A 14,722-nucleotide genomic window follows, 5' to 3' on the forward strand; every position below is an offset into this window, starting at 1 on the left:
AAACTTGAACTTAAATCACTTTGGTTGCAATCTAAGAATTCTTACAAGATTAAACTGTTCTTTCAATCAAGTTATTCCCTAAACCACATATCACATAAGAAAAATCTTTTAGAAAGACCAAAATTAAAAAATCCCTGATGTTTATCACAGTGTAGATGATACACACATTTACAACGGGAAATATGCAAACATTAATAAAAGTGGAAATTCAACCAAAAATTCTCTATTCCTTCTGTACTTGATCCTCTCTCTCTCCATGATCATTCAGCCAGACTGATTTTCAACAGAATTTCTGAAGGTATATATTTAACAGCATGTAAAAAAATAAAATAAAAATAAGAATAAAAGTAGTGTATGAAATAGAGTTTATCTATTTTAAAACTAGATGATATTTTATCTGTTTTGTGGGAAAATCATTCCCCTCAGATTAAATTATACTTTACAAACTTCCAAGAGCATTCGGAAGCAATTTTTTTTGCTTCTGAATGCAAGATCCAAACTCAGGTCTACATAATTTCTGCATTAGTCAAGAGATAAATAAAAGACATGAGGTGGGAACAAGAATGGTATTTTCATGTCTGTAGAAATTCTATAAAGGACAGAGACCAAGAATTCATGGTATAATTTTCTAAATGTTATCAGCTCTTTTTCAAATGAAATGTATTTTTAAGGAGTGTTTTTCCCCCCTTTCCTTGGTTTTCTATGCAGTCCACAGAACCCAAGGCTTAGCAAGCAACTTTCTGCACAATTTTGGGTAATTTGCCAGCATTCTGTTAACATCTTTTGTGAGCCTTCCCAGCTTTCTCCTTAATTGTTCTCAGGCAATAGACAAAGGATCCTGAGACCATATGCATGTTCTGAACTGTAGAACAACTATAACAAGAGAAAGTAATTCCATCACATTACACTGAATATGAATACAATAATTAGAACAATACTTTCTGAAGTCATAAGCCAAATAATCACAGAATCACAGAATATTCTGAGTTAGAAGAGACCTACAAGGATCATCAAAGTCCAGCTCTTGGCTCTGCCCAGGACACCCCAAGAGTCACACTATGTGCCTGAGAGCATTGTCCAAACATTCCTTGAACTCTGTCATGCTGGTGCTGTGACCCCTTCCCTGGGGAGCCTCTTCCAATGTCCAGCAAACCTGTGGGTGAAGGAACTTTTCCTAATATCAAACTTAAACTTCCCCTGAAACAACTTCAGGCCATTCCCTCAAGTGCTGTCACGGAGAACAACAGAGAAGATCAGTGCCTGCCCCTCCTCTTCCCCTCACAAGGAAGCTGTGACTGCAATGAGGTCTCCCCTCAGTCTCCTCCAGACTGAACAGCCCAAGTGACCTCAGCAGCTCCTCACACAGGCCTTCCCCTCAAAGGCCTTCACCATCCTCACAGCCCTCCTTTGGACACTCTCTAAAAGTTTCATCTTTCTTATGTTGCAGTCACCAAAGCTGCACACAGGACTTGAGGTGAAGCTGACCCAGTGCAGAGCAGAGAAGGACAATCCCCATCCATGTCCAGCTGGCAGTGCTGTACCTGATGCCCCACAGGACACACCTGGCCTTCCTGGCTGCCAGGGTACTGCTGACTCATATGCAACTTGCCACCAACCAGCACCTCCAGGTCTCTTTCCCTGGCACTGCTCTCCAGCATCTCATTCCTTGTTCTACAAGCACAACCAGGGTGGCTCCATTCCAGGTGCAGAATCTGGCACTTTCCCTTGTTGAACGTCATCCTTCAGCCCTCTGATTTATGTCGATATCTGCAGACTCTTTCTGCCTTGGAGGGAGTTAACAGCTCCTCCCAATTTTGTATCATCTGCAAACTCGGTATCCCTCCAAGTCCTGTGTCTAAGTTGTTAATGAAGTTGTTTATATATGTTTATATGGCAGTCTGAGCACAACAAGTAGGTAACATAGCAAAAGGCACCTATTGATATGGTTGTGAAATGCTTACATGGTAGCCTTGGCATGTTATTATAAACAGATCATAAATATTTCCTAAAGGATAAAATAAAAAGGGTACATCTTATAGGGCTTTCTTGTATTCTGTAGTGGTGAAAAAAAGCCTGAGGAATAACACAGTTAACCAAACCATCACACATATACACACATGCAGATAACTTTTAGAAGTCCATTTGTTTAATTTATTTCTCCTATATGGCATTGGTCTTTCCTTAGGTAGCAATTTTCCATTACTTACACCCCGATTTAAACTACAGAACTGAGACTGAGATAAACAGAGTATACTTTGCTTCCGACAGAATAAATTTCTAACTTGGTTGGTAACTTCCTAAAACTTGCAGTGTCCTATATGAAAATTTATTAGACTTTATTCAAATTGTGTACAATATACATATTAATAAATATTAAACTATATTGAAAAATATTTAAAAATCCTAGGAAGTACTTTTAAATCCTAGGCAATTAATACTTACAGGAAATCCTGGTAGACCTGGCTTGCCATCTGGCCCCTGCAAAATTAAAAAAACTCACACCCTTACAAACACATATTACAGACTCCCGAAACACAGTATGCATTTTTCATGTATTGTGTGATTTGTGAACGTCAGCTCATCTGCTGCTGAATTAAGAACTTCATTCAGTTGATGGTAAAGGTGTGAAGCCTCCACAATGCCCTATGCTTCTAATTTATCATTTACTTTCAAAAACTGGTGAGACAGAGATCCAGAAAAGACTGAAAAAGGGTGACATTTTCAACATATCAAAGGCATGTAACCATTATTCAGCCTCCTCTGAATCTTTTCCAGATACCACAGTAGCCACAGTAGCCGCTTACCTTTCCCATTCTAGTCCTGGATGTCTTTGTATAGAAAACAGACATAATAGGCCTATTACAAATGTAATAGGCTGTGAATAGAATCACAGGTTGGGATTTGTACTGGACACATTTAAGATTGGCCTGATGTTGTAACTCCAGAGAGACACTTTAATTCTGGTTTAGATCAGCAGGATGTCTATTTCCCTACCCACTATGAGACTGCACCTCTTTCCTGACTAGGGTTAGAGCTTTGTGGCTGAGGTTCAAATCTTTCTCACTGCAACTGCTCCTCAAGCTACAGGACCTGCTTTTCTTTTGTGGGAATGTGACTCTAACATTTATCACAAAACAAAAGTTTGAATTACCTGTGGCAGAGCTCACACAAGGGGACACATTCTATCTGGGCATTCTATTATGTCCAGGGATTAGGAGAAGCAGGTCTTTGGGAAATACATGAAAGTACTCTTCCGAGAAAACTGTTTTACCACAAGCATGGCTGGATGCAGCCACAATAACATGAAATTGTCCTATGGTGTAACAAGTGGGAAAGAGCCATGCTAGACTAGCAGAAAAAGGTTACAAGCTGCTGCTGGAGCTAATGCCCTCCTTCCCAGTTCAATGACAGATTCAGTAAATATTTGTTTTGGGACAGCTGTAATAATAAGATACAAAGTTTTTGCAAACTTAAGCTATGTAGAGTGAAATTCTGCTATTGGCTATGAACATTCTGACTTTCCTTGTTTCATCAGGAATTGAATGCGAGGGAGATCACTGTGCTCACCAAAAAGAAAAGGGATAAAATGAAATACACAAACAAGAATTCACAAATGAAACTAACTGTAAAGTAAGTTGCTTAGTTTGTGGTGGTTAAGATTTTGCAAATTGCAACATGTTGTAAACTTTTGGGGAAGTTTGAATAGACTCCATAGCTTGGAAACTCATCTCTAGCTGGTACTCAAAAGGAGAAGTTGAAAATAGAGCAAATCTGAAGATTTAATAAAGCAGCATATACTCACTGGAGGCCCAAGCAGTCCTTTAATTTCGGTAAAATTAAAAATTCCATCTGTGTCATTGAGAAGTAACTAAAAAAGGGATTTAGAAACAGGTTATTTCAAATAGTTTATCTAAGGCACACACATATTTTTAGAAATGTAAATTTATCTCCTTATAACTATGAAAACCCCCCCCAACATAAATAAGGTCACAGAAAAGGCTCTCTACTTCTAATTTTCTTTATACATCTGGAATAACAAAACCTAGAATTTCTTTTACATTTATTCTGTAAAGATCTCAGAATGCTTTCAGAAATTTAATTAACTGACTCACATTTTTAATTTGAAAGGTATGACACAAAATTTTGCAGCCTGAAGCCATTTCTCATCGTCAAGATAAAGATCAAATGGAGGTTTTATGCTCCAGTATGTCATTGGCATTCTAAGATGGTGAATCAGTCTGAGCACACTCATCCTCTGTTGCAGAGCTGAAGTTTTAATTCTATTCTGGACATGTCTGCATCACACCATGCAGAGCCACACTGCGATTCCTAAGTCAAGACTAGGACTGATCATGCTGCTGTGCCTGAAACTTGCTTGGAACAGTGATGTGGAGCACCTCCTGTGCTACCCAGCTCTGGGTCTCAAGATACCTGAAGGGCACAGTGTAACTGCACTGCTGTTACACTGCTTCCTGTCCTGGAATTGGTGAGCTCCCCATTAGCCCAGGCATTTCTGCATAATTTGATTACAGAGTCATAATAATGGAGGTGGACAGGGACCTTTGGAGCTCCTCAGTGCAGGTCTGAATGGATCAGATCACTCAGGCACTTGTCCAGGTAGTTCTTGAACACCTCTAAGGATGGAGATGCCATTATTGTTTTGGGTAATCAGTTAGAGTATTTGATCATTGTCAGAGTAAAAAAAAAATTACTTATATTTAATTGGAATTTCCCTTTTTCCAACTTGGGCCTGTTGCATCTTATAATTTTTCCATGCACCTGCAGGAAGAGACTGCTCCCATGTTCTCTGTATCCTCTTGTTATATAGTTGTAGACAGAAACAAAGACTCTCCTTAGCCTGCTTTTTGCCAGGCTGATCAGACCCAGTTCTCTCAGTGCTCTGGCCCCCTGAACATCTTGGCAGCCCTGGATGCCGCTCAATCCATTATGTTAATATCTTTCTTGTCCTGGGGATCTCACAGCTGGACAAAGTACTCCAGAAGCAGTCTTGTGAATGCCAATCACAACCCCCTGAGTCTATCAGAAGAGCTGATTTTACACCTATTTTCTCATTTTCTTATGCACTTCATAGCTCATCAGTTTGGTGACAGCAAGGCTATGGAAGACTGAATCAGAAGCTTTGCTAAAGTCAGGGTCTACAAATTCAGTGTGCATCCCTTGTCCACAGAGAAGCAGTGATTTTGATCAGGAACAAACTGCCATTAGTAAATCCATGTTGGCTGCTCCCCATCAGATTCTTATCCTGATGTTACAATTAGGCTTTCATTTTGGTTTCAGGTAGCTAACTTTCTGGCTTAAATAGGTGCTCCCAATATTGTATCACATGGTCTTACAGGACAGCTCAAGACAGACAATATGTAATGCTTGCTCCATGTGAACATTTCAGGTGAGAATATATCCTTAGTCAGTTTTTGTTTCATTTCTTTCATTCCAATTGTCCCATTTCACACTTTAGCCTTGTTTTGGATTCAGAAGTACATCCTGATTCTCCTTGGAAGCTTGAAATGGTCTGTTTGTTTAGCAGGCAAGCCATGCCTCCATTTCAGTATAAGGCTTGGTGTGAAGCATCATATTCCCATTCGATGTAACGAAAATCTGAATTTCACAAGGCCAGGACAGGGTGTGCCTTCAGGTGACAGGAATCTACTTAGCACATGAATAAACACATTTTCACTGAGGTTTTGTGAGATTTGAATGCCTCTTTTTCTACCTGCAACCACGTGCAGATCAACACTACCAGATCACAATATTTTCCAACGTTTGTTATGAATACAGTACCCAGGAACTGAGTTTGAAACTACTCTACTTTGAATAGGAGATTTGACCATATGCCCTCCAGAGATCACTTCCTATCCTATCCTATCCTATCCTATCCTATCCTATCCTATCCTATCCTATCCTATCCTATCCTATCCTATCCTATCCTATCCTATCCTATCCTATCCTATCCTATCCTATCCTATCCTATCCTATCCTATCCTATCCTATCCTATCCTATCCTATCCTATCCTATCCTATCCTATCCTATCCTATCCTATCCTATCCTATCCTATCCTATCCTATCCTATCCTATCCTATCCTGTCCTGTCCTGTCCTGTCCTGTCCTGTCATCTGATATGACATGATATGTCATATCATATGGTCACCTTTCTGTACTTTGATGTCATGTTGAATAATTCATACAGCTGAAGCTTGCTGCTTTTACTGGGTGCTTCTTTCTGCTCCCTGTCCTCATGTTCTACAAAAACCACTGAAAAAATCGTCAAGTAAAAATAGAGTTCAGATCCTACAGGCAGCACTCCATCTCCCAGGCTGCATGAACTCTGCTGCACTCTTCAGGGGTAGTATGATGCCCTTGGTTCCACTCTATTTCCAGTTCTACACAGCCCAGAAAAGGAACAGGACATGGGCTGCTACTTTAATGACAATAATAAAGGAGTCCTGCTGTTGCAATTGTTCTGCTTTATCTGGTGGCAGAAATCCAGGAGCTCTGGGTTTACATGGTCTTTTCATTGTGGAATTACTCAGTATTCATGGTTTTTGGGCTCAATCCAAACTATATTGAAGTCTGTGAAAAGAATCCCAAAGGCTTTGCTGAGTTTGAGATCAGGCACATTGTATATTTTACGCATACAGTTGATCTGCAAATGGAAATTGTGGTTGGAAGTCAGAAAACTGTACATAATGCTGAAGAAGATTTGAAAACAAAAGGTAGAAGAGTGATGATTAGAGGAAAAGATAGCTTTCTTCACAACCTTCTCCAGGTATATAGTTTATCTTGGGGTTTGGGTGTGCAAACAGCTTAAATAAAAACAATTGACTCATTGAACTAGTTCAGAAAGTGCTGACTTCAATAGTGAGGACAACATTGTTTTCCATATTTTCTTCACTGTTATGTTTTAGGATGATTTTAAGGGTTGGTTTCTAAGTAACCCTTCAGCTTTGAATCCAAAAGGCATGAATATGGCCTTGTTAGAATTATAGAAAGAACTGAGTGAACAAAATCTTGATATCCGCTTTTCACCCTCAGCATTAATCTTTCTTTGTGACTTTTGTTTCTTGTACCTGAACTATGGGTGAGTAGTGGCAGCCAAAGATAAAGGTTTAAAAGTTTGAAATTTAAATCAAATAACATTTCTCTATTCAAAATTACTTCTGTACAATACCAAGATAAATTTGTGTGATAAAATTAAAGCAACAAATATGGTTTCCTGATTGTCATGATTCCATTCATGAAAATGCACTGAGTATCAGCGACTGCGCTCCGAAAGAGTGAAGTAGCCAATATAGGATGAGAAATATTGATTTTAGTGTTTTGGAATACCAAACAGCAGCAAACAGAGGGACACTGTTTTTTTCAAAACATGATGGGTCAGAGCAGGCTTCCTGATCAATCACAGGAGGCAACAGAGGAGGCAGAAAGGACAGGAAGCCTCTGAGACCCACACTGTTGGGGGGAACTGCAGAAGCCTGGAAATGGATAGGTTCAACTGCAGACCTCAGTTTTACCCTAACATGTATTTTCATGGTATGAGAAGTGGTTCTCGAAGGAACCAAATCCCCTCCATTCACGCAGGGACCAGGTGAAATGAGAAGGACACCAAAATCCACTTTTCAGTGCTGCTCAATCAATATGCTATCACAGCTGTCCATGTCAGCTCTAAATATTTCAACAGTGCTGAAACTGCAATGACTCTTTATTTGCTTTTATTTTTGTCAAACACCATAAAGCCAGCTTAGTTGTAGTCATGCAGCCCTTCTTGGGAAAACTTCCTTCCAAATCTGATGGATCAGTCCATTGGATTTCTGTAGCCCAAGAAGTACTTCTTTTGGCTACACAATGGTTAAATTAATGACCCTGACCTGGAGAGTAATCTCTCCAAGTGCCCTGTGGTTCACTCAGATCACCGATCTCTACCAACATCAAGCCAATATCCACATTACAACAGCTGGCAGTGCTATTTATTTTAGTTCTGCAATTCCAGCTGAATTGATAGGTCTGCTTGCAATAGTTCTTTTCCGTATTTGAAGCTTACTATGAAAGATGGGAGACTGAGTCAACAAAACGCACTTGGATAATTTAATGTCTATCTCAGCAAACTTACTGCAAACAAATGTCCCGTTCTTACACAAACGCTTGTGAGATAGGAAGAATTCAATGTCATACATACAAATATATACAAATACTTCCACACATGTTTAATTAACTGTATTAAAATCCAGTACACCAACTCCTCTGAGAAATCTTCTGATTAACAACACAGAGGATGTGACGGCTCTTGCTGTACCTCCCCAGAACACCCATACTACAAATGTAGTACAAATGTATGTAAAAAAAATGTATGTATGTAAAAGCCATAAATGCTCCCAACTTTTAAAAAGAGCTTGCTTCTAAAATCCAAAAGTACTTAGAGAAGGAAATGGGTTTCTGTATGGATTTGTAATACGCCTAATGCAATACAGATTGTACCAGGCTCTATACGTTTCTGTAGTACATGGTAAAAGTAGTTCATGTAGGGGGTCTGGAGGATTGAGAGGATTCACTTTAGGTTTCTTCAGACATAGGTACATGTTTGACAGATGTGTGGACTGTGACTAGTGCATATAGGGAGCCATGCAGCCTCCAGCAAACAAGTGTCATTAGTTTATGTCAGCTTAAATAATCTTTTTAAGTTCTTTGTATGTACTGTCCTCCCTCTAATGCTCTTACGGTGTTTTTTTCAAGTATTAATGAGCTATGGAGCAACACATTGAGGTTTGTTTCAACTGCAAACAGAGCTGTTTAGTCACTGATAAGAGTTAAGGTCCCACAGTGGCACTGTGGCAGGGCTGTGAGAAAGAACATGAATTTTACATCAGCATTTCTATCACAGCTATTGAGCAGTTCCCCAGAAACTCCAACAGAATTGTGATAAAGTGTAGAGCTGCTGACAGTCCCACTATGAGCAGGACTTTGAACAAGATCTTCACACAGCCAACATTTCTGTGAATCTATAATTCTGCTCATCCAAGACTCAGGACCCAAGATCCTAGTATTCTGCATGGATTCCCAGGAAATTCAGTAAAGAGAAAAACCACTTCTGCCGGGACAGGTGATGTGCCTTATGGGATGCAAATTAATGCTATATTTGCTATTGCTAGCAGAAGCCTAAGTGGCACCAAGCTCCCTTTAACACAGATTTCTCAGCTGGGCATTTTCTCTTGTAATTATATAGCACTTCTTAGTGCCCTTATATGCATTCCTATGGACGTGTCTGTTTCAGGCACCTCCACCTCTCAGAGGTGAAGTTTCCTGAAGTCACTCACAGTTCCTCCAGATCTTAATGTAATACCAAGCTGGTTACTAAGATTTTTGTTGTCACCTCCAAGTGGGACTCATCCTCATCTCTAGCCTTCATTACTGCTAACACTACTGTTTTTGCAAGGGCTGATGTACACACTGCAAAACTAACTGAAAATATACCTGCATCTGAAGCATACTGGAGAGTTTTTATGGTCTTCTACTGTTTTACCCCTTGTAGCTTCCAGAGTCAATGCTCTGGTTTGTATAGTGGACAACTGTCAGGAAACTGTCAGGACTCCCTCCCACATACTGCTGTGCCCCAGGTGCTTTGCTTTGTTAAACATCCCTAGTTTTGTATTTCTCTGTTGAGTTTTATTTGATGCTCACAACCCCGCAGGATCACCTAGAGGGTTTGTCTGAAATACTCAATATAACCTCACAATTCTTGTAGGTAAGCTCTTTACCCACTTTCTTCCAAACTAATCTTCTCAAAACAAATCCATTTGATACAGAGACATATTGAGATTCTTTTGTTTTGAGGAATAGACTCATGACCTGAAAGTGAGCAGCAGAAGGGCCAGTGTGTTAACCACTTCTGTCCTCTTCTCTGTAAGGGGAGTTACAGACCTCAGTGCTTGACATACACACTTACCTCAGGAATTGCTATGACTGGTCCTGGTGGTCCTGGTGGTCCAGGTGGTCCCACTATACTGTTCCCATCCTGTCCTGGTTCACCCTATTTCAAAAGCATTACATGTGGAAAACCCATATACTAGGTGCCACATTTCACATAGGTTTTTCAAAAAGAACAAAATCCACACAATCTCACCCGAGGTCCTGGATCACCCTTCTCTCCTTTTGGACCCTGCAGTGATATAAAGAAAAAATGAGCCTAGAGTGATTTAAAAGGGGGAATTATGAAATGTGCTCTCCCTTGCTTCATAAAAAGCACAGCAGTGAATTGCATGTACAAAAGGATCAATCTCTCAAAACACACTTGGGGCCAACTAGTTTCAACTCAGATCTTCTGAGGGTTTGATGTTTAAAAGTATTTAAAAGTATTTCCCAGAACTTTTGACAGAGTTCACAGACGACTAGGAGCAAATGGGCACAAAACGTTTCACTAGCTGGGAATTAATCCAGTGAACCTTTCTTTCACTGCACTGAAATCAGCCATCCCTGACTGTGCTGTCCTTTTCCAGCATCAACCACATCAGCTGTGGACTTCCCAGGGGACCAGATAGGAGAAGACAGGGGAGCTAAACTGTTATCCTTCAGGCAGCTTATTTCTAAGCTTGATCAGCCCCTCTGTAGAAACTCCCTGTGCTGGAAATGCAGACACTTTGTCTGGCACAAGTGAGAGGAAGGTGCAAGAAGATGAGCCGTGGGACTTCCCAAGCAAAGCACGCTGTAATCCTCGGGGGTCTTAAGTGTGAGAAATACGTTTCACCTATGAGCCTGCTGGCTTTCCTCTGACTAAAGGCAGAGCTGATTTCTGAATAATTAAAAGCAGAAGGAGTATTGAGGAATCAGAATTAGCCTCTAGAGATGCCTGTATCTCTTCTGGCTGATGAGGGAGGCACAGGTAAGGTACACTGCTCCTGTGTTTTTTGTCAGAGGTAACTGTTCCAGGTTAAGCAGGACAAACACAGCCCCAGCTCTGCACTCTGCTAGCAAGCGCTGATTCTACTGATCCTTAAGAGGTAGGTTTGGGATCCAGTGTGTGTGTTAGGTGGCCACAGATTATGATAACCCTACTCACCACTTCTCCGGGATGCCCAGCAATGCCAGGAAAGCCTGATTTTCCATCTGTGCCCGGCATCCCCTGCCACAAAAACCATAGTATTATTCTCTCTAAACTGCATCCAGTTTCACACAAGCAGGAGGCTGCCACTGGGGAGGGACACGATACGGTTCTGAACGGGCTGGTGGGCAGGTCTGGGGGAGGCTCATTATCTCATTAGTCATCTGCTCTCCCCACTCCTTCTGCTCTTTCCCCTTCTCCAGAGCAGGCTTATGACTTTTGTTCCCCCCTGCAGCTTCAATCGTTTTTCTCTGCCTCCACCCCTGCTTAGCAAAAGGGTGAATTTCATTGCTTTCCCCCAAAATACATCTGATGAGTTATTTCCACCCTTCAGTTGAGTGACTCTCAAGCTGGAGGAAGAGAAGGGATGTAGACATTGGCATTGGGTGCAGACAGGAGTCAGTAAGTGGGGCAAAAAACACCCCCTGCTGTATTCTAACACAGGCCTGTATATGACTGCTGGAATCTGACAGCTGCTCTGTTCCACGGGAAAAACAGAAGCAGTAATGACAATGCAGTTTGCCCTGAGAAAAATGGATAAAAGAAGGTCCTAAATTCTTAAAGGACCAGATAAACAGCGAGCTACATGTTTTGCATCGGTTTTATTCTGCATCATATGAAAGAGCAAAGGAAATGACACAGAGCAGCCTAATGATTCATCCAAGAGACCAATTACTCCTGTTAGCTTGGTTTTTGGTGGGGTTTTTTGGGTATTTGCTTTATTTTGTATGCGGTTTGGTTTTTTGTTTTGGTTTTATTTTGCTTTTTATTTTTATTTTTTCTTTGAGGTTTTTTTTTTATTTGTTTGGGGTTTTTTTGTTTTGGTTTCATTTTTGGAAAATACTGTTTTGTTTCCAACTTCTTGCTCTGCTTGAAGAAAATATTTTTGGGTTTTAACAGTAGATAGTACCACCACAAGAGATTTAATGTGCCTATTTCATTAAGAAAGAAAATTCTCACTGCTATTTCTGTTTTTTTCAGCGATCAGTGAAGTGTGTGGGTCAGGAATAAAGTATGATTACTGAAGTACTCTATTCTTCATTTTATGAACAATTTTATAGACAGGATAAAGAGTGTCTGAATGCTAATGGAATTTAGGCATCAAAGCAACTACTGAGGTTTTGGTATCTGCATGAGCAGTAAAAATGGTACTTGGGATGTCTCTCAATTGCATATGGAAAATCATAAGTATCTATCTGCAGCAAAGGTAAATGGGCAGAGGAAATAACCTTGGACCAACAGCATTTCTGCAACAGAATGTTGTCATTTCAGGCATGTTGGTAGTTGCAGGACAGCTTCCTACCATCACAAACACTGAATAATTTCTCCCATTAGTTTTCCTAGCAAAATTTAAATGGGGAGAAAAGATCCAGGATAGATAAGATGTTTTATTGCAGCTAATGTATCCAGAGACATCCTTATTTCTAACTCCACATTTTAAGAATGCAGCTCATTGCTCAGGTATAAGAGGACAAAGATATTTTCTAGTTTGAGGGTTAAAAAGATAAATGGTTTATTTTTTAAATAACCCTGTAGTCACTCTACTTAAAATATACATATATTTCAAATGCATCTATCACATAAAACAATAATAATTACTAGAAAAAGGACCTCAGAAGAAAGGATTTGTAGGCATAATATTAAAAAAATATTCTATAGTCTCAAACTGATTAAGAAGAGTTAAACTACTGTCCTGTGTGTCAGTGCATCAGCTTTAATTATCATGCTGACAAATATCTGTGTGAAATGACAACACTCAAAATATGTACAGCAGATGGAATTTATGGCAGGAAGAGTCCTGTTACACTGTTGGTATTTTTTTAAAATAAACAAGCAGATGCTGCTAGAAGACTGTGATAATACTCTTGTAAATACTCAGCAAGCGTAACTGCATTTATCTTGTTTCCTAGAGCAAATTTTGATTTCAGGGCTGTCCTAAATACAGGAGAAGGCTATTTTATTTTATTTTATTTTATTTTATTTTATTTTATTTTATTTTATTTTATTTTATTTTATTTTATTTTATTTTATTTTATTTTATTTTATTTTATTTTATTTTATTTTATTTTTAATATTCTATGGGTCGCATCAGCGCTCTCTGCTGGCTTGTGCCTGCAAGAGACGCACAGGTCAGACAGGGACCAGCAAGGAGCAGCAGAGTCCCAGACAGGAATTTTGGGGTGGGTTCCAAAGCAGAACAGGCAGGGATAAGCACAGACATGAGCCCACCGCTGTAGCACAGACCTGTGTCATGGGTGGGGGCACTCTGGTGTGGGGTGATAGCTGCGCCCCACCCTGTGAAGGAACAGGGGCCATGTGGAACTTAGGTTTCTGTCTAAGCTTTGCTGATTTTCATCTTTTTTTCTGGTGCAAATGTAAAGAGCCTCGCAAGGTGCCTTCTAAGGCATGCACCTTTTAGATGCGATTTTAACCACATTTTAAGCAGAAGTCTTAAGCACCAGGTTATACTGGCTCCTGATACTCACAGTTCTCCAGAGAAAGGGGTTTGTGAAGCCATCCTGGGCTTTAATATGCTGATAGAGCAAGAAATGTTCATTATCCTTGAAGTGCATTAAGAGATGAAAGGAAACAGAGGAAAGAAACAACTGAGGATTTAGATCAGGTTGAATAAATGAAATAAATAAGCTTCCTACCTTTGAACCTGGTGGACCTATGTTGCCTCTTTCTCCCTGAAACAGAGACACAGTAGAGCTTAAGTATTAAAGTGAGCAGTAATTGCAAGGGTTTTAAACATGTACACTACTTTCCTAAAAAAAACAAAGGAATCAAATGGAGTAAAAGGATTAGTAAAAATATGGCATATTTTTGGTAGAGTGATGCTGGGCATACATTTGGGATTTGGTTTTGGGATTTTAACCACACAGTTGCCACCCACATCTGAAGAGCTTGTGGTCACAACTCATTGTTTTTGCTGAGCATTGACCAAGCCACATGCCTGAACCCTCATTCTGATGTCTGAAATCAGCTCATGGTAACATTGCCCAGATCTACCACTGCAGCCATGACCTCGTGCCTCCACAAAGGACTCACCATCTTCCTCCAAAACAGCTAATGCAGTCCCCACACTGCTGCTCTCTCCACCTACCCAGACACTGCGTCAAACCACGAGTGAAATAATGAACACTGCACTGTTCCACCTTTGGGACTGATTCTGCAGGACTTCAGCTCTAAGTAGACAGGTTACTCAATTTTGTAACAGACAGAGAGCATCCAATTTAGTTTATTTCTTTGGAGATAGAGAATATAAACTGGAATAAATCAGACACTGCCTCTAATGTTATGTTTATGCTTACTGCTTGTTGGGAGTTCTTACATTCAAGAGTGTGTGAATACTGTAGGCTGTTTTTTTATGAAAGCAGCTTTTCAAAATAATAAAAGTGAAAGCAGAATTGGGATCTGTGCTTACTTGCTAGGAAAGAGAGAAAATTGATCATAGCTGGTCTTCTCTGACAGCTGTATTCGTCTGGGATATTTGAAGGATGAAGGATGCACGAAACAGAACTATACCTTCAACTCCTCGTGATACATTAGCTCTTGGTTTTGGGAAGTGGGTGGCTGTTGTATTTTGCCACTGTTGCCTAGTGAAGTCATTT

General features: G+C 40.1%; 1 protein-coding gene across 4 annotated transcripts in view; it reads right to left on the reverse strand.

Moving 5' to 3' along the window:
* COL15A1 (collagen type XV alpha 1 chain) overlaps nt 1-14,722 on the reverse strand; it is a 115,303-nt gene that overhangs the window by 27,368 nt on the left and 73,213 nt on the right. For all 4 annotated transcript variants that reach the window (XM_005525231.3, XM_014254534.2, XM_014254533.2 and 1 more), the window contains 6 exons: nt 13,763-13,798; nt 11,067-11,129; nt 10,134-10,169; nt 9,957-10,040; nt 3,803-3,868; nt 2,443-2,478 (listed from right to left, as the gene is read on the reverse strand). In XM_005525231.3, the coding sequence (XP_005525288.3) occupies nt 2,443-2,478; nt 3,803-3,868; nt 9,957-10,040; nt 10,134-10,169; nt 11,067-11,129; nt 13,763-13,798 (321 nt within the window). The remainder of the gene's footprint in view (nt 1-2,442; nt 2,479-3,802; nt 3,869-9,956; nt 10,041-10,133; nt 10,170-11,066; nt 11,130-13,762; nt 13,799-14,722) is intronic.

Source organism: Pseudopodoces humilis, chromosome 1, assembly GCF_049639895.1.
Source record: "Pseudopodoces humilis isolate 2021_Gansu_Grassland_sample_001 chromosome 1, ASM4963989v1, whole genome shotgun sequence".
Taxonomy (NCBI): Eukaryota; Metazoa; Chordata; class Aves; order Passeriformes; family Paridae; genus Pseudopodoces; species Pseudopodoces humilis.